Here is a 27,239-nt window from a genome sequence, read left to right as displayed (position 1 = left end):
GTTCTATTAGAGGGGAAAAAATAAAAAAGCTAGAACTCAAAGTGACTCGGGAAGACAGAACAGAAATGAGGAGTGTCTTATGGGGTTCCATTGTAACTCTCCTCGTACTTTAAAAGGATGCAACACGATTTTAGAAACTAAGTACAGACATAACAGATGGCTTACAAATACCGTATGCTAAACGGCATTCTAAGAAAAGAATGCTGCTGCTTTACAATGGCAAAGTGACTGACTGTCGTGGTTTAGCCCCAGCCAGCAACTAAGCACCACGCAGCCGCTCGCTCACTCCCCCTACCCCGATGGGATGGGGGAGAGAATTGGAGGAGTAAGAGTGAGAAACACTCCTGGGTTGAGATAAGAACAGTTTAATAATTGAAATAAAATAAAGTAAAATAATAATAATAACAATATAATAATAATAGTAATAATAATATACAAAGCAAGTGATGCACAATGCAATTGCTCACCACCCGCCGACCGATACCCAGCCAGTTCCCAAGCAGCGATCGCTGCTCCCCAGCCAACCCCCCCCCAGTTTATATACTGAGCATGACGTCATATGGTATGGAATAGCCCTTTGGTCAGTTTGGATCAACTATTCTGGCTGTGCCCCCTCCCAGTTTCTTGTGCACCTGGCAGAGCATGGGAAGCTGAAAAGTCCTTGACTAGCATGAGCAGTACTCAGCAACAACTAAAACATCAGCGTGTTATCAACATTCTTCTCCTACTAAATCCAAAACACAGCACTATGCCTGCTACTAGGAGGAAAATTAACTCTATCCCAGCCGAAGCCAGGACACTGACAGAGAACCTGACTGGCAAAGAACATAATATCTACCATTCTGAATGCCAGATTCCAATAATGGGACACAACTGAGATCTCAAACACTGGCACAGATGTTGTCAGGCAGCATAAGATACAGTTCTACTCAACTCCTCTTTCATTTATGCTTTTTTTGGTGAAGTTACTTGAAGCCACACTAAGTCCTACAAAATCAAAGCATATGCAACCACGCTAATTCTGAGAATCAGGCTGCTCAGTAAATTAATTCACAAATTCTCCGGGATTAAAACTCAAAGCTATTTTCAAATCAGGCATCCACTCCATCTAACACTAATTTTTACTCCAACTCTGTAGGATTTTTGTAAAATAATAGAGAGTGAGAAGGTATGCTTTGCAGCTGATGAGTTCGGCATGTGTTCTGTTTTACCAAAGCTCTGACTTGCTCAGGATATCAAGTTGTGAGAGATCTTGTGTTTATTTTTCCCCTCTTTCTACCTTGTCTATTTGGAATAAGCCTTTGAATTCCATTCTCCTGTAAAATTACAGAGTGCTGTAGCCACAGTTACTAGGTATTCTCAGGTTAATTTCACTCTTCTGAGGAAGCTATTGCACAGGAGTTTTTTTGTTTTGTAATAATAGTTTTAGTGGGGTAAAAGAAGAGAAATAACCAGATTGGCTAATCACTTGGGCACTTATATGGAATATGTGGAAAAATTATAGAAATTCAATAAATATATGTGGCACTATATTTTACAACTACTTCCAACAACAGTGAAGCACCAGCCCACTTGTGTCTCAGTTTTCTTTCACATTAAATGACATAAATATCCTGCACAGTGGATAAGCCCCTGAAAAATCATTTTCAGACTGGAAAAGCCTTCTTAATTTCTGAGAGGTAACAATGACAACCATAATGCTAGTTGCCATCTGCCTACCCCTTAAGTAAAACTTACAAACATCAGATCAAAATGTATAAGGGATAATGACGACTTCACAATTCCTTCGGCATGTCATCACCCGTGCAACAAATCACAAGGTACCTGCAACTGCACCAAGTTCTTTCAGTATTTCAGCAATGCTTGTACACAAATTGTTTTAGAAGCCTGGAACTTTGAACTGAGAAATTACACCAGTTTTCCAGGGATGGATTCATGGACAAACCCATAACTTCCACAGACATATCAAAAGTTATCTAAAATTTTCAGACAGGTAAGACTACTGAACTTGGTGCCTTTCTGCTTGCTGTTTCCTAAAACTCCAGTCAACCATCTGCCTGCTTGATTTCCTTTCTTTTTATTCTTATATAACCAGCTTTCTCCCAGGCCTATCCTCTGGATACACAAATTACGGCACAAAGCTTACCAAAAAGTGCATTTTTTTGCTAGCTTGCTTGCTTCTGGCAAGCTAGAAGTCTGTTAAGTGACCACTTACTACAGTTAATATTTACAGCTCCTCAGGTACTACGTATCATTAATTCCAACATCTAACATGATGATACAGATTGATGTTTAACTAAGATTCAGACAGATTCTTCTGTAACAACATAAAAAGCCTTATTTATCCAATTCTTAGTAAATCAACAATGCCATATCCAGTTTTCAGACAGCAGATGTTTAAGACCATTAATTATTTGCATGGAAAGCTCTGAAGACCTGAAGCCTTTACTGTATCCAGCCACACTCTCACTTCCATTCATACCCTCTCAAGCATTTATCAGAGTTGCTTTATTTATTTTTAAATTCTATTTTCTATTATTATTTCTATAACTATTCCTGCATATTTTGCCATTACCTTTCTCTATTAAGTTCTGTATGACCGATTTAAAGGAGGCTCTGAGGCTGTAAGGTAAGGCTGACCTTACTCGATTGTTTTCTTTTTTCATGGGCTGTTTCCAGTTTTTCATGTGACATCATGCAAAGTTTTTGAACATACTATTACTCATGTCTATAAATTAATCCTTGTATATAAATGTTACCAAAATCTGGACTCTACTCTTGGTGCCTCAGTTTCCATTTGTAAAAGGCAGAGCTATTTCCCAAAGCAGGACACAACGCATTTACAGAACAGTTTGTAAATGAAGAAGCTGAACATTTTTTCAGAAGATGAGAGACAAGCTCTGTGAGCATTTTTTTCCTCTTCTTTCTTAATCTGGCCCCTCAACACCTACAAATCCTTCTTAAGCGTTCCCTTCTTCCCGTCATCTCAAATTTCATAGTAACATATTTCTTAATCAAAACAGAACTCAGAGGGAAAAAAAAAAAAAAAAAAAGAAATTCCATTTGGTATGTCAAATTTCATAACATGGTGATGCAAATAACTAAACTAAGATTTCCATTTGTAATGAATTATGCAAACTTTTAGTTTCTGGTATTGCTTTTCTGCACAACAGCTACCCAGATGTATATGCCAGATAAATTCAAGATGGTAATTTTAGTTGTATTAAGTGTAAATGTGACAAGGACATACTCTGCCATATGTTAAGAGCTTGGCAAGGGATCTCTAATTTCTGGTCCAGAAAGAAACCCAAAACCTTCTTATACACCCTCAGTTGTGGTGACTTACTCACTGCTAGCACAGGACAGAAGTTAAAAAAAGACTGTTTGCTGACAGTGCAATTTCTTCTCAAAAAATATTTGCCCCCTCCCCCCCCCAGAAAAAGTTTATATTTGGAAAGGTCTTTCATCAAATGCTTAATTGAATCAAAAATAATGAGAGCCGAAAATTAGGATGGATTTTGGGTTTGCTTTGACATGGTGTTTTTTTACAAAAAAATCAAAACCTTTAAGCTGTTTGGATTTCATGTAAGTCCTTGATAAAATTCAAAGTAGTTGGTGATATATTTGCAAATATTAATTCTATTTTATTACTACTTCTACTTTATTTCGTATTTAGTAGATACTGACATGATCATTAAAGAATGAGGAAAATAATTAAACATCCTTATTCTACTCTGAATGAATACAGTTAATTCAAGCATTTCAATTATAGTTACAATGCATATATGCCAAATCAAAAATGTGACACTCACTGGAACAACCCATTAACATTGACAGAAAATATCTGCTAAGGCAGATACATCATTAAAACGTATTTGGTTTGTTTTCACAAGGTAGCATAAGTCTTGCAAGAGTGCTTGGTGAACTTCCAGATCTTATTAAATATTTATAATTAATCCCTACAAAGTAACATTTCACAATGTGTGTTCTAATTAAAGGGACACTGTCAGTTTGAATTTTTTTCTAATTTGATCTATCTAAAAACTTAAATTTCTGTTCAAATCCCATTTAGACTGTCGATCCTACATTTCTGCTTAAAAAAAAACTAGAAAACTTAGATCCCCTATGAAATTTTACAAAAATCTTTCACATGATCGTAAGCGCAATATCAAATGCACTCAGGTTAACACTTCTTACTCTGTTCAAGTGAGCACAGACTGCTTGGGGCTTTTTGATGTGAGATTATTCTCCCTTTTGCTACCACTGTTGCTGTTCTGTAACCCCTTCTTAATTTTTAGAAAGCCTATTTCCAAAAGGCATAAATGTAGCAAGGAATACAACACGTACTTGTGACAGAAATATAACATTCAGTGGGATTGCGGGATTCGTTCCTTTGATGTAACTCATTCTTTCTTAATCTCAACTTCTTTTCTGTTTCTTTCTTGGGTTTTGGGGGTTTTTTTTAGATAATTAATTGGGGATAGAATTTTGTCCATTATTCTAAGCTCTCCTCTACATATTTTCTAGAAGACCATGACTTAAACCAAACATCCCCATTTTGGTTCTCCCATGGCCAAGAATTATAAAACCACTAGGAAAATTGTAATTTTGCAACTTGGTAAGTTTCAACTACACACTACACTTCACAATATCCCTCTTTATGGAGAAACACTGTTATTAAGAGCAGAACAAAGCAATGATAAGAATGTATTTTCTAGACTGTATCTGGATATTGTTAATATGGCCTTTTAATTAATTCCAAGACACTTAACCTTAATATCGACTATCTGAAAACAGAGAGCAATGAAAAGTAATATTAACTTTCTTCTTTTATTAGAACAATCATGTTGCTACTACAGATTATTTTAAAGATAACCAAATGTCATATATGACTGTAAAAAGTACGGGAAATTGACACTTCCAGGTTGTCCTTAAATAAATAAATAAGTTCAAAGCTCAATTTTTAATGTTTTAAAAAGCCACTACCCAAATCACTGGTTAAATCAAAATAATGAATAAGATCCCTAAGAAAATAACTTCCAAATAAGTATGTACAGGCACATCACAGTATTTTCTTAACTGTGCTCAACTATACAAGAGACATTTAAAATGAAGTCTAAAATGTTTTAATTCTTCCTGTTAGACATATTTTGTAAAACAACTGCATTAAAAGATCTCATTCTTAGCTGAAGTCAGAGACTGCAATCTACAGGTGTCCCAGGTATCAGAAGGTAAATCTATGTTAGTGTTTTACCTTGGATTAGGCATGCAGATTTTAAGCGAATCTCAAAATTTTCTGCATTTACTGTGCTTTGGTTTGCATCATGGAGCTGTCTTGGACCATTTAAACTGTTTCCTTTAATTTAAAACTAAATTGGAAGCTGAACTCCAGGACTGTGCCTACGACACTCCATCTACTGAATGGGTCTGGAGTCCACAGGATCAGAGTAAGACTAATGTAAAGGAAAAAAAAAAAAAAATCCCTGAAGCACACCTGCTGTGAACATTGGGTCTTCATTACCTTTTCACTCTACAGACCATTTGCTAGTTGCTACAGCAGGTAGAGCCATAATCTTTATCAGATGTCGACAGTCTAAATTCAGGTTTGCATCTAACATTTGAAAGTGGCATAATCCTCTAACAGGAAATCAAATTCCTGAACACAGCAGTCCTAATCACCAATGGTGGAATAGCTTTTGGTGGGAGCAGGGAGGGGAGCAGCAGTTTTTTGTGTCCTTATTTAAAACAAACCCTGCTATGGAAAGTTTCCTTATAAAAGTTAGGATAACACTGACACACATACACATACTCTTCCCCAGGATTAAAATCCCAGTTTTGAGGCTGTTCATAGGTAATGTAGATAGACAAAGGAGATACTAACATTATTTCCTTCTGTATAGCTTTCCTTGATGCACAGGCACCTATACGGTTCTACAGCTGCGTCACAATTATCAGCGTGGCCATGACAATTACACCTGAAAGAACAACAGGTAGTGAAGAAAAAATTAAAACATGGAAACACATCTGTCCAACAATGTATAACATGGTCACAAAGACAATTTTGTGTATTACATAGTCTGGTTCTTTATTAAGGCCAAATAAACACCACCAAAAAGAATGTTCTCAAGTGCAGCAACCTACGAAAGACTACCTCACTCAACCTATTTTTAAGTATCAACAACTGCTTTCCAAGAAAATAAAAACCAGCATGTAGTAGAGCTATTGTTACCTTACATAATATGTAATGAAAACTATATGCCAGTATATAACATTAATATGTAAAACTTTATTTAATAAATGGCAATTATTCATCAATATTAAGGCTTACAGTGTGGTTATAACTTTTAAAAAAATCTTAACCATATCAAGCATAATTTTTTAGTTTAACCCATTTTGATCTCAGTTAAAATGTCCACTTCTTACTAAAATAAAATCTTTATAGAGTATTAGTTAATAGGCAATAACCATCCCACTCTACCTGAAGGGCTGCTCTTCTGGAGGCATGACATAGCTTTGCAAACTACAGCTGAAATTATTTTACTGTTGCATAGTCACCAAGATTGTAGCTGTTTTAGTAAAAGCATTATCATAACACATGTAAATCAATAATCAAAACATAGTAGTAGTGTAGAAAATTTTAAGGTAAATGTGACCTCTAATGGGGTGCTTTCTCTCAAAATGAGAACTACCAAAATAATTTCAGGAATAATACTTATTAACAAAAATCTGCACCATATGCTTCTTGGAAACTATTTCAATGCCAAATTTGCATATTATTTACAGGGCATAATTAGTCCTTTCACAAGACAACACACTTATCATATATAATAAAGTTGTCAGTCACAGATAATGTAACATTTTTACTGACAGCTGCCCAGTTTTAAAAGGAAAACTACAGCTAAAACAAAGAATGAGCTCTGCATTAAGACTGTTAAAATTGCCACGTCTGGGAATCTATAATGAAATTTGGAAGAGCTACTGAAGTAAAGCACAAGCCATGGTTTCAATCATAAGCCTTTGCTTAGAGGCATTGGTAATTCCAAGGAAAGGACTGCTTTTGACAGATTTGTGTAATAAGTATAATTAATTTTAAAATAACATGTGAGCAAATGTTTTAAAAAAAACAGTACACCAATCATTTCAAACTTGATGCACTGCTTCAGACCAAATTCTCTTCTCATTCATAAATGTAAAAGCAGAACAACTTCATTAAATTTTAGGCAGGTCATTATATACTTTGCACAGCTGCAACAGTCAGAGGCAGTGATGGGTGGGGGAAGAGTTCCATGACACCTACCTTCCACTGACTGTAACTTCATTAACTCCATAGTATCTATGCCTAAAATTCACCCAAGACTCATTAGTATGATACTGGCCACGGAGATGAATCCTCACTTGTGTAGCTTTTACAAATTCTTGGAGAGATGGAGTATTGTAAAAATCATTGTAACCAGGTCGGTGATTTGGTTCCGGAGTAAGAACACTAAAAGTTAGATTACCACGGGAATACGGTGTAAAGCTGTTTAAATAGAGAGGAAGACAAATGAAAATCAAAATATCACATATTTTACATATTTTATCTCCTAATATCCTTTTCCTCAGAGAGGGTCTCCACTTAACTGTACATAGTTTTATTTCTGGGGAAAATTCTTATGTCAGTGGATTCCCAGTCACCAGAATTTAAGCAGGGGAAGAGAAATGTCCTCTATATGGCTGTTTTTCCCCAAATTGCCATGCTCTTCTCCAGACCCTAAGTTTCCAATTAAAAGTAAAGCCTCTAAAGGGCAACTTCAAAATATGAATAAAGTGTGACTGATAAAATGTTATCTGCACTAAGTTTTCAAAAAGTTTAACACAATGTCTTTGAGAAACATGAACTAGGCTTGAACTACATAAGGAAATCATTCAGATGACTAACATGATAATTAATATGCCCATATTGTTAATTATATACCTGTTAAACATATATAAAAAACGTACAGAAACAATTACATTTTGAATTCCAGAGTCACTGGACTGTATCATCTCATTTGATGAGTGAGCAGAGTTAGAAACACACACCACCTTCCAAGTGAGTGAAGTGCAAGAGAATTTAATGGAATGCAGCAGGATTGAGAGTAAAACTTTATATTTAAGCCAAATAAGGGCAAGGACAGTCCTGAGAATCCGAACAAAGGCAGAGTAAACAAGTGTATATAAACTACACGTTTTCGCAATTTGGTATGAATCATATCTCATGTTGGTATATTTACTAGGCAGAGCTTAGCTATGGGTAGAACTTGCCTCTGCAAGAGGCAAGAATGCCTGCTTATTTGCACACCTACATGGGTTCATTAAAAATAGATATCCCACAGTATCACCTGGCACCTGACATACAACATTCAAAAAATGTAATTCTCATCACTTCAAAATATCTTTGAGCTTTTGAAAGATGAGATTCGTAGTTAGACTAGGTCTGCTCAGTCATACTGCTCTGTCTTCATGAAGGATCTTTGAATTTACTGTGCCCCTATGCAGGTCAGTGCTTCACAAAAATCTCAGTGGAATATATCTGTACGTTTCTCTGGAGAATACTGTCCTCTCTTCCACTCCACAGAAAGTTAAATAAGGTATTTTTCCATGACATACAGAACTGTAATGGAAAAGTGAAGATGGGTACAAATGGCAGATGAATGACACTATCTTGGTATAGAAGCATCAGAAGGAGCAGCAGAAGGACTGTAAGGCTGATGGCACCTAGATGAGCAGGTCGTCAAGGTCTTAGGGCATCTACACGCAGCTTCTCAGGAAACCAGGAAAACAAAGGAAATCCTAAAACAGGGGCCAGCCAACATTCAGACTAAGCAAGATTCAATCATCTGATGGGGGAATAAAGGACAGTGAGCAACTCCTAACTCAGAGATGGAGAAATAAAAGCCTTAATCACTTTCATCTCCCAAAGGACACGAAAGAGTCCATTCAGTACTTGCATGTGGTCACCAAACCAAGAACCCTCGAGCCATGGTAAGGATTCTCAAAGCCAAGGTCACTTGCCTTCCATGTCAACCCAAGGAGTCCTGGCTAGGCCACCAGGATACAAGCACACTGGTGTCTAAATCCTGGACAGACAATTTAGGCACATCTTCGCACTTACAAGTACGTAGGTATGAGAGCGAGTGTTTTGTTTTACAATAAAACCACCTTCCCCTTCTATAAAAGTCTCAGCAGGGAGGTCTGCTACACTACTGACACAAATTTGGAGCATTGTTCCAACAGTAACTTCTGAGTACACAGAATACACACCATTATGGGGTAAATTTCTTATCTTTTACACAAAGCTTTCTGTACATCAGCTGCACCCAAAAATCATTCATTTGTATCACTTCCTATCATTATTTATGTTGTAACTGAAGGGGAGAAATAGTGCTACTTACAAAACATTTATGGAAACAGTTCATACTTAATTCCTCAGTTCTTTTTAAGAAAATATACATATACATATTTCTGGGTTGAAAAAGTTGAAAAACCACCTCATTTGGGTTTTTTATCCAAAAATGCTTGGCTTAAGAGATTTCCCTTCTCCTCTACCCTCTACTCCAAGGATCAGCAATAAAGCTCAAAGTCCTTTGCTGAAAACTGGTATAACTCAGATGACCTTATGCCCCTCTCTCCTCAGAATACTGAGCTCCTGGAGAACAGACAAAGATGCTGACACTTGAAAAGTCTTAGGAAGGTAGCAAAAGTGAAACAACAAAAAAAGCAAAATGCCTACAGCACCTAGTACTGGATTTTCTAACTGATTTCCAGCCAAGTACTAAACAAGCCTAATACTGACTGGCATCTGAAATCAGGCAAGAGACAGTGCGTTTGAATATATGTAGTGGTATAGATTCAAAAATAAATATATATGGGTACACACATGCATGTCTGTGTGTAAAATTATATAGTAACTATATATGTTATACACTACATTTTTGAAATGTATATTGTATGTGTTATATATTTTTAAATTTGCACATGCTGTCTAGCAAAAAGGTTTGCAATGTTTCTAAAAGGTAACAATCCTTCTCGACCCCACCCCCCCATTTTATTTTGGTTCTTGCTTAGAAAGATTACAAAGTTTCAAGATACAATTTTCAACCCATTTCTTACATGCTTTGCATGATTAGTAGTAAGTCTGAATGATTAGCTTTTGTACTTAAGTTTGGCCTCTCTTCTAAGCTTCAGAACAAGTTCTGCTCTCAGAGATCATAAGGAATACTTTCACATTCACTAGATAGTTTAAAACTACGTGTTATATCAGTTATCTTCCTCCTTATCTCAATGTTCTGTAATTCTACTGACAATAGCCCCCAAAACACAAGCATGTAAAATTTCAAAAGTCTAGCTCAAAAATAACAGAGGAATCAACTGTGTCACATACCTCAATGTCTGAAATCTGATAAAAATGACAGATGACCTTTTGGCAATCTTCAATCGAAAGGTCAGATTTGGGATCTTTTATATACTCAGCAGCCCAAAATAAATAAGTATACCAAATTAAAAGATTCTATCTCATTGGGACATAGAAATGAATTGTGTTAGGATGTTACCTGTTCAAAGCATCTCTATTATGCAGATAATACCCACTCATACCTAGGAAGCTGGAGACAGTTGACAGAGTCTGGGTTTTCCAGAGATCCATTGTTATCCATGCCAAAAATACTGCAATTTTTAGCAAAATACTGCCAGTCTTCCCAGTTTAGATCATCTCTTTTTTTCCTTTCAATTCTTATTGCTTCAGGGTGCGGGCTAAAGAACTGCAGTATAATATAGAATACCTACAAGATGACAACAAATTTATAAACTGACATTAAGAGGTAAGTTGTAAAACAATGGGAATATAAACTTTTTTTTCAATGTCACAATATAGTCTGCTTTATCACTCACACACAGAAAAAGAACCAATATTTCAGTCCACATATTCCCAATTAAAAACAAAGATAACTTTTTTTGTTAAACAAGCTCTTTGATCTCTCAGACATTATTAGAAAACAACTGAACTGTTGCATCAGAACTCCACTTTTTCCTGAAGACCATTTGAAAATGCACTACAAAGTAAAGTCCATGATATGTTACAGTAATATTATTTTGGCAAAAGCAAAGGGCATAGCTTTGTGTTGCCAAATATTTGATGAGGAGTTTGTCTGATAACAGGTAATTTTAAAAAAAAATTTTTTTTTAGGAATCTCCTTATTTTTAGCTTAGACTCTCATCAAATATCCTGTGTTGCATTAAAGAGCACTTCCCCCAGCATATTGCTTATGCAGAAACATGTATGTGTCAAAGAAGCCAAGTCTTAGAACTTCATAGACATTTGAACTCGCTTTTAACTAAAGTACTAATTCTTACTTATGTAGCCAAAACCTGTCATAATATTCTTTACCTTCTCCCTATTAATGACAAAAAAGAAAAGATAAGCTAGCAAGAATACACAGTAATTTGGTAGAGCCCCTATTGTGAATGTAGCCCCACTACTGACATGACCCTCCTTCCAAGACATCCCGACACTCTTCAACAGCGTAGTGAAGCGTTAGGTGCAATCTGGCCTCTTCAGGAACCTTGCCTGCTTATTGTATTCTCCTTCCATATTGCTCGGGAGGCTAAATTGCCATCTCCAGAACATGTCCAAAACAGAAATCCCCTCTGATATGTCAACATGCCACAGACATGTCAAATTCCATTTGATTGCAGTCAACTTTCTACCAGAAGGTATAAAACAAGCACCTCAAGTTTTAATAGAAATTAAAATTGAAGTTTAAATTTACAAAAATGGAGTTAAAAGGGAACAACCAATCTGTAAATATTGGTGTCTTCACACAGGATATCCACTCTGGTATATCTATTCTAGACTACTGCTTGTTACAACAGCCAAGGCACATCAAAAGAGAATGACAAGAACCACGATGCATTCTGCTGCCTTTTGCATTGTTTCATGCTGATAAAGGAAGTTTTCTTCCTGGTCCCCTAAGGATAACATCTTAAAGCATAAAGGTTTGAATTTCCTCAGAATTGTAATGAAATGTCTACAAAAATATTTTCCTAGTTTTGATTTAATAAATAGCAAATGTAATCTTCTCATTACCTGATACTGTCCATTTTGTAAATCTATTGTGATAGAAACACCATGATCCAGACCTGCAGTATTAGCAAACACAGATGAAATCCACGTGGTCCCAATGTCATCATCATTGATGTAACACAGAGGATGAGCTTCTGCATCCAACCTCAGCACTCTGTCATTAGTGGTATCATCTGCACCATTAGGGATGCAGTACCTCTGTATCAATGGATGTACCCGGGGATGACTTCCAGGACAGCGGCACTCAGACTGGGTATGCAGATGAGGAAATTTTCCAGAGAATACTTCCAAAATGTCTCTGTCACAGCATATAAAAAAGTAATTACATACATGATAAAAAAGGACAAGTGCCACTTTGTGCCTCTAGGCTCATAGATTAAACAAAACTCAGCTTAGATTATAGTAGAAGCCCTAAAGGCCTGGTTTCATCTCACATAAATGGGGCAGTCAGCTAGGAATCAGGCCACCCAGGATCCCTACGTAATCAATGGTAAGCAGCAGGCACCTTCAGAAGGTGTCTGTGAAGCAGCACTCTGGAGTTGCTTTTGTTGCTCCACAGACATACATGGTGCCAAGGGAAATGAGCTCCTTGTTGGGGTGTCTAAAGCGAGGTAGGCTGAATCTAGCCCTAGATGCAAGGAGAACTCTTAACATTTTATTACAGCGTCATGTCTGACTCCAATCAGTGATCTGGACACTGCTCTTAAGCGTACCATAGCATTGGCATATTGCTTCACAGATGAGTTGAATGTTTGCACTCAAATCCTCCCAAAGGACCAGCTTGAGCAATATCACATTGCACCTTAGAAAACCCGGATAGAAATATTTTCACTTTTAACTAACTTCAATACAAATGCCCACTTTTTCAGCTGCCCCAGTCTGTGGTCACTCTAGTTTCTTCTTACAGCCCATGTCAAAGCCATTGAGTCACTTTAGTTCCCTCTGACATCAGCAACTGAAATAGGTACATAGGTAGGCAAGCAGACAGATATATGAACAACACGGGCAAGTTACCTAAACCCTTATCTGCTCATCTTTGGTGTAAAAGAAAGATTTTGTGAGCCTAGAAGATACTGAATTTTTAAATTAAAAGAACCTTACTTTTATTACCATTTTCCTACTTTATCAGTAAGAACATAATTTTTCTATACTTATTAAGCAAATAAATACTTGCTAGCTGCCACTACACATTTCACAGAACCCAAAGTTACAGGACCTTTTAGATAGCCATAGACTTAAATTAATTGATATGCAGGCAAGACTTTCCTTCACAGTTTAGCCCAGATAAACACTTTGGACCAAGTTATTTGTGGATATAAAACTACATCTACAAAGATATCATTAGGTCACTACACTCTGTAAAATACCTTATCTTTCAATTTTTAAACTTTATTCATCTCACTGACTTAAATTGTAGTTCAAAGGATTTGACAAGCATTGTTCTGAAAGAATACAACCAACATGATTTTCATATAACTTGGAATTCAGATTCATATTAACGCTTTACATTCAGAGGAGCTCAGTTCACTGTAATGTCCTGCAGACAGCTGAGCTCCTAAGGAAACTGCTCTACATCTTATTGAAAGATTATCATTAAGTAACCTTGAGGTCTGCAGTCATGAGTGTCACTGTGTGTAGCCTACCCAGAAGCACCACACAGACAAATAGGACCTGACTACTTTTGGCCAGCTTGAATGGACTAGATTAATCCAGCATGAGCTGGGTAACAAAGGTAACATTTCTTTGTAATGCACTAGGAAGGGAGGCTGCAGGGCAACAGAAATTGCAGTGGCAACCGTAATTTGGCCTCAGGGATGGAAGAAGTCAAAGCAATTGCGCAGGGCTATGTGGGCTGAGCTAGCGAAGTCATTGGCAGTTTATGGTGACAACCTAATATAGAAAGCAATGAACAACTAAGACAATAGCACCTCGGGGTAGGGGCGTGTGCGTGGGGTGCAGGGAGCATCAAGAATACCCATTGTGGACCTCTGATACCATGGGAAGCTGAAACCTGAGGAAAGGAACGGCTAAGCACAGGAGCCAAGCTCGCAGCCATGAAGCCAGCATGCTGACCAGTTGGGAGTGCCAACTTGGATCGCTAGTATTAAAGTGATCTAAACTGGACTGGCCAACTACGTTCCCTTCCTCACCCCACAGATTACATGGAGATGTGGGAAAGTTTGGCAAGTCTCATCCAGCAGGACTTAGCTTATCAGCACTCACTATTATGTCAGAATTATGATGAGCTGATAACACCTAGATAGTTCATGAGCATTGAAATCTAGCAACTGGATCTACTCTCTGCAAGACCACTTAATAAGGTTGTAAAAGGGAAAACAATAACAAGGAAAGCACACATTTATTATTGAGTGTTGAGTTGCACTACATATACTACTAAATGTACTAGCTATATCTAGGCAACAGTTCAAAAGCAAAACACATTAAGTTGTTGAATGTATTTTAACTCAAGATTTTGCAGATTAAAAGTCATCTTTGAAATGAGGTTCAGTAAACTACATCATCATAAGCAATCATCTAAAGGAGAGACCAGGAAAGCGCTATACTTCAGGAAATAAACATATTGTTATCTATTCTTTCTTCTCACCGCACTCTTTTTTTTTTTTTTTTTTTTTTTACAAAAACAAAGGTTCTTTACCTGTTTGTAAGTGCCACTGGGTAAAATCGAAAATCTTGCATTCTTCCAACAAATTGCTCTAAACCTAAGAAAATATACTATAAGTAAGTAATCTATTGAGCAGAACGCAGCTTTGCACTGCAGGAGAGCACCTTTAATTCAGTACTCGGAGATCTCTCTTGCACAATTACCCCTCCTGAATGAAACCATCTTGGACGTGGACAAAACTATGGAGGGCAGTGACTTAATTTTTTTGATAAAAAAGAATGATTTATAATAACTTTATAAGAACATTTTGTACCTATCTCTTTTCTGATTAGAGAGGTGGCACAAGGATCGGCTCATTAGACAGAAGTAATGAGCCAGTCCATGTGCCACCTCTAATTAGAGAAGAGATACAGTAGGTACAACTGTACCTATCAATTTATACAATAAAGATAAAAAGCATTTAAAAATATTCCTTTCTTTTATACATTTATTAGCTATCCAGTATTCAGAATCAAAATCAGAAAAAAAACACATTTCCAAATACAAGCTTTAAGAAATGGGGCACAGAATGACTTTCTTGCCCAAGAGCACAATAAAGTTAAGTGACATATAGTTGTATTTAGGAGTTAGCTTCAAATCTGCATGTTCCTGAAGAGCAATAGTCAGTGTTCTTACATCTGCAAAGCCAAGAATTTGTGGAGAGCAACAAAACATCCCCCAGCTGTTCTGCAATGATCATGTCATGCTGGAGTACATATAAATTTCTAGATGTAGATGAAGAGTAACAATATCAGGCATTACTAGAGGCTGAGGAGTTCTTATTCTGCTAGTGGTTTACATAAGTATTGATAAAACTGAAGAACATGAACAGACAGAAGTCTTCAGCTCTATTCCTGACACTGGGGAGGAGTGTAATCTAGTGGCCATGCACAATCCCACCATTCTGAAATAGTTTCATATATTGTCTCAGAAAAACTATGAGCATAAATTAATGGAATGTGTCACTTTACAGATCTACATTTTGGAGAATGCAGGAAAACCTACTTATATGCAGTAACACATAGAATAAATTATGAACCTACAGGATCATAATTTTAAACTAAAGAAGAATAGATTTAGACCAGATATAAGGAAGAAATTTTTTACCATGAGGGTGGTGAAGCACTGGAACAGGTTGCCCAGAGAGGTAGTGGAGGCCCCATCCCTAGAAACATTCAAGGTGAGGTTGGATGGGGCTCTGAGCAACCTGATCTGGTTAAAGCTGTCCCTGCTCACTGCAGGGGGCTTGGGCTAGATGACCTCTAAAGGTCCCTTCCAGCCCAAAGCATTCTATGATTCTATGATCACCTACCAAACTTCTATCTTTCAGCCAATCTTTTGAGAAAGCTAATTGTGCAATAGGAATTTTCTCCTGCAGGAAGTTATTACTTCTCTACATACAGATAATTTAAAATGACTCACACACTTTTTTTTTAACCACATCATGCACATCTTATTTTCAATATTCCAGTGCATGCCACTGAAATACACCATTTACCTGTGAAACTTTGCCCAATTTGCAGTGTACCGTCAGCACTAGTATCTGCAACTGCTCCCACAAGAATCCTTGAATCAAAAGGTGTGTTGTCATCTTCCCAGCCATTCAAGAAGAAACTAATTCTGCTGTGATGCACCTATAGAATCAATGCAAATGGACAAACACATGCTTCATTATGCAATCACTGATTTCTCTATACGTTGCATCTATCACTGATTAACTATTAATATTACTTCGACGGACTCACTGTGTGTCTTTATTTTCGGTGCCTACTGAAAGTAGATAGCTCTTTGCCATCCATTCATTAGTAATCCAGTTAATAAGATCATCACTCAGATGCACAGAGTGTAACATTTCTACAGTGGTTAAAATCAAAGAAGAATCTACAGTACAGTGATCCAGTGGGGAGGGGGAAGAGAAGAAAAGGAGAAGGGTCTGTTTCACAAGGTACGAGGCTGGTTACAGCTACTTCACCACTTCAGGCCATGGGCACATGCTATAGCTGTCAGAGCTCTTCTCATACACATCAGCTCATATGGGCCTCAAGGGGCTATCTACCATACTCAGGATAACCAAACGCAGCATGTTTCAGCCAGGCCCCTAACACCCCTCCAAAATGCCTCCATAACCCCAGCATGTTTCTTTCTACAAGGGCTGAAGGGAACGGTATAGAAACTGGCTACATCTGCTTTACACCCAGTGGGTAATTCCCTTACATCAAGGGAACCCTTGGCTAGGAATATGCACTCAGCCAGCACTCCAGGGTACTGTGTTCTGCAAGCGTTCCCTTCCCTGCCAATTCATTTTAAATTTGAGCTAACGTTCATAGAAATACTTTATGGCATTCTCCCAGCTCCACAAAGTCACAAGATGCTCAGCTTTTACAAAGTACTTTTTTGCATTAAAAATCCTCATGTTTAGGTTACATAAAATTAGAAAAGTATTAACAACATGGGAGTGGCTTTCAGCCTTACATTTTTTATGAAATTCAATACTCATTTAAAAATTCCAGGTACATACAAAATGAAAACTGGAGGCATAGCGGCTACAGTCAGCTTCCCATTAATGAAGTTAATTATAGAAACTAAGCTCAACTTATTCAAAACTTTTGAACTCTGTGGAATTGTTTACTGAATAAACTTCATCTCATTTCAGAAAGTGATTTATTTGGAAAACTGAAATTATTTGATTTTTAGCAATATTTAGCTTGCATAAGGCTTATTTTGCATGAGAGCTTAGCAGCCTTCAGATTTTGAAACATCTTTTTGTTGTTGCCAATTTACAGAGCATTATTGCCATTTTGCAGATATGGATGCCTGGTGAATTGTGTCTAGAGAGGCCAAATAAAACTAGAGTGCTTTAGCCTGTCTTGATACCCATGCTAATCAAAACAAAATAAACCTAGAATAACTGCTTCCATAAGAACAATATATATGTGAAGACAAACAGAAGGTTTACAAGCCAGAATAATTTGTTGCAAAGAGGAAAGCCAGAACCTGAAAAAAATATCAGTTTGAAAACGACCATATAAGCACTCGCAATGCTATTCCACCAATAAAGTCTTTCAAATTTCAGACCAAGATAAACAGACACAATTACCTATAAATCTGAGCTCAGATGATCAGCATCAGTGCCTCAGGCAACATGAGTCTATCAGTATTTTAAGAAAGAAAATACAAAATGAGATGGAGATGTTTGTTTGGAGATTTCTTTTTTATTTAGGCTTCACACAAAATTGTACAGATTAATTTTTCCTCCTTAAACTGCACTTTCAAACATACAGATGCATGCTGAGCTTTATTGCCATTTCCAGATTCAGTCAATATTTCCCAAATTTAGACAGGAATATTTATTGCCCTTCCACTGATGGAAATTTGAAGGCTATTATCATAATTACTAAGCCTTGAGATTTGTTCAAAAAGTTATTGCATATGAGTTTCACCACTCAAAATACATCTCTCCATTTTAAATTATCTTCTGTGTTGACACATCAATGACCTAAATACAACAGTTTTTTATTTAATTTTAATTCAAAGCCCTCTATAACATCTGATGCCCTATTTGCAAGAGCCTAAGTATATGTGTATATGGTGGTTACATTGCATTTTTTTTTCTGCATCACATTTTTTACAGCCTGTTACTGTCATTTGGTGTTTGACTGTTATCATCATAAAAGATACAGGCTTTTCTACTTTGTTATTTGTAGCATTATCTCATGTTTTACAACATCTTTGCACAACATGCCCGCACATGAAATATAACTAGTGAAAAGTTCTCAGTGGTATTAATGCATAAAAAAGAATGTGGTTCCATCTCTACTGTCTTTACCCAGCCAAAAGCTGATGAACAGCCAATTTTCCTTTATCACATTAGCACAGCCATGAGGGAAACACATTTGTTCTAGTCAGCTACACTAAAGATACTATTACCAATCTAACATATACATGTTTTATATCAGCAGTATTCTCAGAGTATGAGGGAGCCAACAATATATTAACACTAGCATGACAGTTTATTTAAGAAAAGAAAATTGTCTCTGTAGAGGGACAGAAGTTAGAAATGTATGGCTAAAGCTCAGTGTCACTGGTCTAATAAAGGTAATAATTCTTAAGCTTTCTTTATAGCAGGTAACACTCCTGTGGCAGCTCTGTCATATCATTCAAATAAAAATGTTGTCTTTTACAAGTTTAAGAGTACCTTTATTTTTAGTCAGATATGAAGCATGTTTCCGCTTTCCTGTTTTCACTGTAAAACATTTGTAAGTGGAATTCAGAAATGGGCGCACTCACCCCCATCTGCTCCTTGCAAACTTACCGTCTCAGCTGCAGCTTCTATAGGACCCGACTCTGCCTCCCACAGTGGTAAGCAGAGTGCTCACCTTCATGCACCCCTACTAAAATCAGTGGGACTATTTATGACTTAAGAGTGACCGAATTGGGCCCTAAATTACCAGGTATTTTTACTTGTTGAAAATAGGTGACTAACAACAATTTTAAATCTCCCTCCCCCCTCCCCCACCCCCAATCTCTTTGTATTAAATAGGATTTAGAATAGTTGGGTTTAATATAGCACATCCCCAAGGTAGCCCTAAGCACTTTACAATGCTGAATTGGATATCAGTAGTGCAGTGACTGTGTAAGGCAAAGGCAGCAGTCATTATGCATTTGGCAGTAGCTCAATGTAATGATCCCCCTGCTGGTTATTAAAGGGGGTATGAATATCTGACATGGGAGGAAAATGTAGGAGGGAAACCATGTGTGGTATAAAAAAATCCCAGCGGCTCTCCACTGTGGGAGGAGAGGAATGTCTCAAAGTTTGGTGTCAGTTTAGACTAAGCTAAATAACAAGGAAGGCTGGCATCGAATCGGCTGTTTGATGTGGTTATTTAAGGTCTCCTGACCGTTAGCATTAAATTGCATACAATACCACAGAAATAAAAGATGAATTTCACTCCTGACTAGGACAATAGGATTATTCCCCTGTTGTCTTTATTAATAATGTTCTGTAGGAATTTGCCCCAAGAGAGTAACAGGAGATGGGTAGGAAAGGCTGGCCTCCTGGTTGTGTAGAGTACAGGACCAGAAGCCTGGGACATCAGCGCTCTAATCCCAGCTCTGAAGCCATCTCTCCCTCCCGTGCTTCCCCATCTGTCAAATACTTAGCAAATCACCTCACAGGGAGGTGGCAAGGATTAGGTACTAAGATAAATTCACTCTGCAGCTACATTAGCCTCTGCCAATGCAGAGCCTAATACCAATTCCAAGCAATGGAAAATCCATTTGATGGTGAACTGAGATGGTGAAAGATATCCACAATCTTTCCGCTAATAGCATTCTTGTTATGATCCAGAAGAGTTTCAAAGATGAGAGGTGCTGGGCCAGTGAGCTGATAGACAAGTTCCTTCAGTGCATCCCAAATGAAGCTCTTATGATCCTTCATCAGAAGCCAATTGCTCATCACAGCCAGCAACACCAAATCCAACCACTTCCTACCTAGGAAAAATTCCCTACCCTATGGGTCACTGTAGTGCAGAATGAACGAGGACACACTGAAGGACAAGCTACTGCTTATAAAATGAGACAGGGACAGAAAAGGCGTTACAATTGTTTATTTTCTCACCTAAAGATCTGTGCTACTCAGACCCTACCCACAAAAACATAACAATGAAATTTGACATGGATTTGGGCACCTGGTTTGGATCAGGCAGAGCTGCCATGTAAACAAAAGCCAGTATTTTCATGTATTAACTGCTAATAGAAGCTTCCACTATATTGCAGTAACCTGTGTGGCAAAAAAAAGAAGCATCACAACCTAATACTGGACTTGGAGCAGTCACACTGGCTAAGACTGAGGGACTAACTATAGCAAAAAGCAGAAGCAGGGGAGCATATAGAAGCATGGTAAGCACATATGATGCTGCTCCTCAATATTCTTTGAACAGCAAACCACCAACAGCTCAGAGACTTCATCAGCCAGCCATGGTTTCTATACATTTAGTAGCTTTCCATGTATTTCTTCTACATGATTTTGTATAGCTGCTCCTTCAATGCAAAAACTTGTAGTTCCCCCAAAGGCACCCACTGTATAGATTGATTCAAGAATACCACAAGTTTTTCTTTCTCTCTTTTTTGTTTTTAAGCCTTGAACAGGTATAAAGTATAAAGGTATAATAAATGTATAAATAAATAAATAGTATAACAGGTATAATAAAAATATTTAGTATTTCAATAAAACTATCAATATGCTTTTCAAAAAAAAAGCCTAATATTATTCTTCTTCAACACAGAGGCAGAACACATTTTGGATATCAAGACACGGTTATATACTTTCGAAGCCAAAGCCAATTTAGGGGAATTCTGAGACTTGAATCTACAAAGTTTTGGCTTTCAGGTAATAACACACACATATATTACATCACAACATACATGTGCGATATCTGGCACATTTAAGCAACATACACTTTTTCTTCACACACATTAATCATCCTGTCATCAAAATGTCCTGTTATTTTTATATATATATATATATATATATAAAGGCAACTGAAACAGTTTTAGTCTCTTCCATGTAGAACTGAATTGCATCATTTCAGCCAAAATAAATGAAGTTAAGTGAATTGTTCTTCAGTGGATGCTATGGTGTTTTGGCATCATTAAGATTTTTCTGTTAAAAATAAGTCCTAACATTAATACTACCCACATACCTTGTGCAAAATTATTTCTAATAAATAAGATAGGAAGGAAAGACATGGAAGAGAATCCTTTATGTTCCATTAAAAAAAGAAAATAAAGAATACCTAAATATATCATAGCACAGCTCAAGATCACTAACCAGAGATCAAAACTCCACTGCACTAAATAACATACAACTAACAGATGCGGTAGTCTCTTCCCCAAATGTTTTAGAATTTATAATTTTTACATGTTCCAAAGACATACCTGTTTTTTAGTAAGTACAATCTTTCCCTTTAGGTGATCTTTCCTATCCCAATATTTAATGACACAAAAGAAAGATTTATTAAAATATTACAGATAAATTAAGGGGAGTTATTTCAAGACAACATTAATCTCTTCTGCTGGTTAAATATACATTCTTTTTACTCTTATTCATCATAGCTTCTAGTAACCATAAAATACGATTTAATCTTAAAGTTTCTTCTCATCATCTATTGTTCTAATAACCAGATCACAGTGTCTGGCAAGACAGATGAAGAAACCAGATGGACTTTTTTCCCAGATTTGCAGGCCATAAATGAGGAGTTCCACAACAGAGAGAACTCTGGCACCAAAAATGAAAGAAAAAATCTTTTCCAGTCATTCAAGCCAAATGATACCAACCCTGGCCTATTTAGTTATCCAGCCAACTTAGTGATGGCAAACACTTCAGCTGTAACTTCATCTCTTAAGGCTATTTATACCATCAAAGAAAATCTCAGATGGCAGGGGCAGGAATGACCGACACATATAAAACAAGGACAAGGACCAAAAACTCATCTTCAGATAAACACTAGGAAACGGAATACATTCCAGTACATGTAATGTACACCACCATTTTCAAATAAGATGAAAAAGTAGTTCAGGGATCTATGATATGCACCAGACAGTGAAAAAGATTTGTCCAAATATCAGGTATCTGCAAAATAAAATTTTTTTAAAAAAGCTAATTTCTAAGTTAAAAAAAGCAAATTTAGCTAGCTGCAAATGCAAGCTACATTTAAAAATTAAGTACAAACTGAAACATAAAGCCTCTTTCTCAAATATGAGAAAACAAGAAAACTCTCCTCCAAATAAGCGAACAAAAAATAAACTAAGAAAACTCAAACAAGTTTGTATTAGTTTATCCTTTAAATAAATTCTATTTGCACAGCAAGAAGTTTCTCAGAAATAGAAATACTTTTATTATTATAAAGAAGGTGATACACCATATGAAGAATTTGGAAGTGCTTTATGAAGAGCAATTAGGAAGCTATACAATTTACCTGTAAGGCATTAAAAAAAAAAATCCAGATCAGCAAACTGGCAGAAACGACCCCTCCCCTTAGTTGCTGTAAAAGCTAAAGCAACTCCAGAATCAATAAAGTTACACAGACTTTACAGAGATGTAAATGAAAGCAGAAGTTAGCATAAATTATTTGCTTAATCATTCAGAAATAGTGAGGAATCAGAGATTATGAGAAATCAGGAGAGGTTGCAACTCATCCAGCTCAAAAATTACTACACAACGTACCATTGCAATTGCTTACCACAACTTAATTTGGTATGATTCTTATAGAAGTTGCTACCTAAACATAGCTTGCTATCTGTTAAAATAACCAAGATTCAGAAAACCTTTTTTCCTTCTAAATGTATTGCAGATTTGTTGCATCAGGAACTTTTTCAATGAGTTCATTCTATAGAAACAGACAGTGTATTAACACATTTTCTCCCAAGGTGAGAAAACAGATTAAGGCTATGACCAAAATGACAGGCCTGTGGCTTCCTTGAATACTTTAATAGAGTCAACAAATCAACAGTGGTCACTGATGACAACAGATGAGGGAAGACAATAGATGGAAGGAGGAGAATTAGTGATGCTGCTATAATGGTCTAATCAGAAACTTGAGCATAAAAATCTTTTTCACCTTCAACCTGTCTAAATAGGCTCTTTTTGCCTGCTCCTATAAAGATATACAGCATATTCTACTACTGGGGGACAGATGTGGGTTCACATCTCTACTCTGCAAAAGCAGGTGTGAAATAAATGTGTAACAGTTAATAAAAGATACAATAAAGGGGTTTTGCATATCAAAGAGATGAGATGCACACAGGTATGCATTTTGGTATTTCCTGCATAATTGCAAATCTTGCAATTTGCAAAGCTGTAGTTGCAAGGCTTCTACACAGCTTTAATATTTCGTAAGTGAATTTCTGTGAAGAGGAAAGGTCTGTGTTGCTCAAGTCCATACCACTAAGTGGACAAATGGAATTTTGGGGGGCGGGAGGGGGAAAGTATGAAACCATTAGCATGGATCCAAGTTTACTTTCAGCTGTGACTTAAGCAGAGCTAGCAACCAAAAACCGTAATGCTGCATTTTACATATTTTTTAAAATTTGGGCATCTATGTGCCCATAAATTGATGCATCAGAAATAGCAGACAACTTTCTGCCACAATTCAACACCTTCCTTCACTGAATAAATTGCAGAATTTACACATCGTGAACATCCATCTTAAAGGCTCCTTTCCTACCCCCCAGTTCTGCCTTATTCTTATTTTGCCTTATTCTACTAATTTTTATTTCTCCTTTTTAATCTACTACATTTTACATTTACCACTTTTTTTTGTTAAAAAACAAAAACAAAAAACAAACCACAAAAAATGTAGTGAATACAGGTGGGAGCAGATTCCATGCCCCCAAGGACTATTTTTCTCAAACATTAATACAAACAGGGAACAAAATAAATGGCTTATCCCAAAATTCCTCTACTCCTCCCAAGCCTTTAGGCGATCTCCCTGTCAGCCACCTTATGACTGCTTTAGAAAATAAAGAGGTGGGATAGTTTCCACAGCTTAACCTCTGCAGATGCGTCAGGATTCCACACCACACTCAACCACCTCCACACATTACTCACCGGCACTGGTGCACAGCCTGCTCATACAGTCTTACATTGCTTATCTCTCCTTACAACATACCACATGCAGCCTAACCCAAATTTAAACCTTAGCTGAATGGATAATACAGGAATAAGCACTATCATACATTTTTGTAGCGTAAGTACATTTTGGCAGCGATGACATTATTGCTAGGGATGTTTGGGCAGATGTCTTACATCAAAATTCCCTGTGCCCTTTTTTTTTTTTTTTAAACACTTTTCCCCCTCTCAGAGACAAAGCTTACAACCCTAAGAAAAAAACAGACTTCACTTTCAGTCTTTTGCTCTTTGCAATTTTTTTTTTTTTTTGAATGAAAATTGAGACAACACAGAGGGAACTTGGCAGATCTAAAGCTTGGCAAGAGATAATGAATTTATGTAGCAAACATATGAGAACAAGAATATGTCAGGAGGAATTTGTCTGGGATCTTGTTCTCAAACAGACCAAAAAAGACACTAATAACCATGTTAATAGGGATGGGGGATGGGAGGGGAGGGAGGGGTGTGGAAATTAAAGAATAATATCCAGGAGGACAAGCCAGCTCAGACAATTATCTGCATAACACTTGACAGACAAATGGTACCTTCTATACCAGTAAAAAGAACCTCCTGATGAGTTTGCCAGTGAGCTTGGTGCTGCTTCAGCTAGAACCCTGTCTCAATTTCAAATGCATTTCTATTTCTTACCAAGTACAGGAGAAAAGGAGTACTACCTTTATATAGCTATTACAGTTACTTAAAGTCTGCAGTGCTGTTTTTAGATTGTTTGCCCATCATCTTAAAGCAAATGCAAAAGATACACACATAATAAAATTTATTTTACCTGCTATTATTAAATGACTTGATTCACATTTCTAAATTCCTGTGTTTCCATATTCAAGTCCTACCCTGCCGTCACATAGCAAAAAATTGAAGTTTTTAAGGTGTAAGAACCCTGCACCTCTAAGCAAACCCAAACGTACTACCTACCCCTCTATTTCAAGCCTTTGAAGCAACTTGGCTGCAAGCTTGAAGGAAAAGAGCACAAGAAGATAGAGGCAAGCTGCAGCCCTGGCAGCTATGTAGGTTTCAATGTGATGCTTTTCACACATCTTTAGTTCCCAGGCCAAAGAGCATTTTACAAGAAGAAAACCAAAGAGGGCTTGGGGCCATTCATTGCAACCACTGACTTAAGTAACAGTGTGGTCAGGGACTTTATTATGATGATTTTTTTTTAAAAAACATGCTTAAGTTAGCATTTATGGTTAGGGGAGATTCCTTTACTTCCAACCATTGTGTCATTTCTAGAAGGAAGCCCTGCCAACATAGTTCTAGGCTGGGATTCATTATCTAACCACAGCCAAAAACATGAAGTCAACTCTGACCTCTCACCAGAGTGTGCCAGTCTAGCCAAAACACACAACTACAAATGGTTTTAATTTATTAAGTATTTTATTTTTAGTTCATTCATATCAAAATTCAAGGATGCTGCATTCCTATTCTTCACTGAGAGAAGGAAGGAAAAACTCCAAAGGCTCCCTTTTAGCACCTCCTTAAGCTCTATAGGAAAATCACCTTCAGCCTTTAAAAACAGGAACTGAAGTTGTGAGAGGGAACAGTATATGCACAAGCTATTTGGCATTAAATCACTGATTTTTTTTTTTTCTTCAAAATCAGGATGCTGCTTTAAGCTGACTGGGAGCCTGCATGGGGAAATGGTTTGAAATAATTCAAAAGTAATTCTTCTTCAGTATGCTCCAAATTAAGTTTCAGTATACTTAAGTTCCCCATAAGCAGGATCAACTAACCAAATCAGTGAATTAAACTGTATTTTAACCCAGACTATTTTAGGATCATTACAAGAAAAGACCTGGAAAGATGCCTTTCTCTACAAGATTTGTAGGGGATGCACACACACACATCAGTATTTGATGACACTTTGCACAATCTTGTTGCAGAATCCAGAGGATTTTAACTTTCACTAATATAACAGGGTAAGAACACCTTGTGTTGAATACATTTTTCTGCAGGCCAGCAAACTGGCAGAATACCAGGAAAACATACCAAAAGGAATAATACTTTATCATCTTTGGTTTTATCCTCTACTCTTTTTTTTTTTTCTTTCTTTTACTTGTTAGACTTTGACAGACACTTTTCCAGGAGTTCCTGATAAAAAAAAAAAAATCCTCAATTAGATGGCTTTTGAAATTAAAACTGCCTAAATGGGAAAAGACACCATTTTTTAAATACTGAAATTGACTCATCACAACATTCTTTCCAGAGATAACAAGTGGACTGACTAGTACTTCAGCTGTGAATTTATTTAAATGTAGACATACACATGCAGTATTAGGAAGGCAAAAACAGGATATGAAATAAACATAAGGCATCAGCTCTAAGCTCACTGTCAAGAGTATACCAAGGCTTCTAACCACAGAGTTCAGCTGAAGGTAACTATCTGTCAAATGTAATCCGTGCAAGTGAATATGCTTAAGCTGGTGCTATGAATCAACCAAAATTGCTTTGGTCTTATTGACATTCAATTGCAAGAAGTTGCAGCTCATCCAGTCCAATAGACATCTGACAACACCAAGAGTGCTTCAGTGACAGAAAGCTTTAAATATAGATGCAACTATCATCACAATACACATGGAACTAAACTTTATGATCCCTCATACCATCTTCAGAAACTGGTCATCAGCTGGATGCCATAAGACCACATAGTCATCCTCTCTGCCTGTTACTAATTTGTGCAGTTAACAAATCACTGTGACTTTAAAAAAAAAAAAAAGGAAAAAGAGAATAGAGATTGACCGAGAGAAAAAGACTACTCAATCTTTCATCACTGTCCCATTAAATCTCTCTCCGAA

At 36.9% G+C, this 27,239-nt stretch overlaps 1 protein-coding gene across 1 annotated transcript in view; it reads right to left on the bottom strand.

The window, feature by feature from the left end:
- Positions 1-27,239, bottom strand: part of USH2A (usherin) — a 398,473-nt gene that overhangs the window by 346,624 nt on the left and 24,610 nt on the right. Inside the window, exons 3-8 of the mRNA XM_075707636.1 lie at positions 16,261-16,396; positions 14,757-14,820; positions 12,104-12,398; positions 10,615-10,799; positions 7,298-7,519; positions 5,882-5,975 (exon numbers count right to left, since the gene is read on the bottom strand). Of these exons, the coding sequence (XP_075563751.1) occupies positions 5,882-5,975; positions 7,298-7,519; positions 10,615-10,799; positions 12,104-12,398; positions 14,757-14,820; positions 16,261-16,396 (996 nt within the window). The remainder of the gene's footprint in view (positions 1-5,881; positions 5,976-7,297; positions 7,520-10,614; positions 10,800-12,103; positions 12,399-14,756; positions 14,821-16,260; positions 16,397-27,239) is intronic.

Source organism: Pelecanus crispus, chromosome 3, assembly GCF_030463565.1.
Source record: "Pelecanus crispus isolate bPelCri1 chromosome 3, bPelCri1.pri, whole genome shotgun sequence".
Lineage (NCBI taxonomy): Eukaryota > Metazoa > Chordata > Aves > Pelecaniformes > Pelecanidae > Pelecanus > Pelecanus crispus.
The sequence above is the reverse complement of the archived record's forward strand: the minus strand, read 5'-3'. Positions and strand labels throughout refer to the sequence as shown.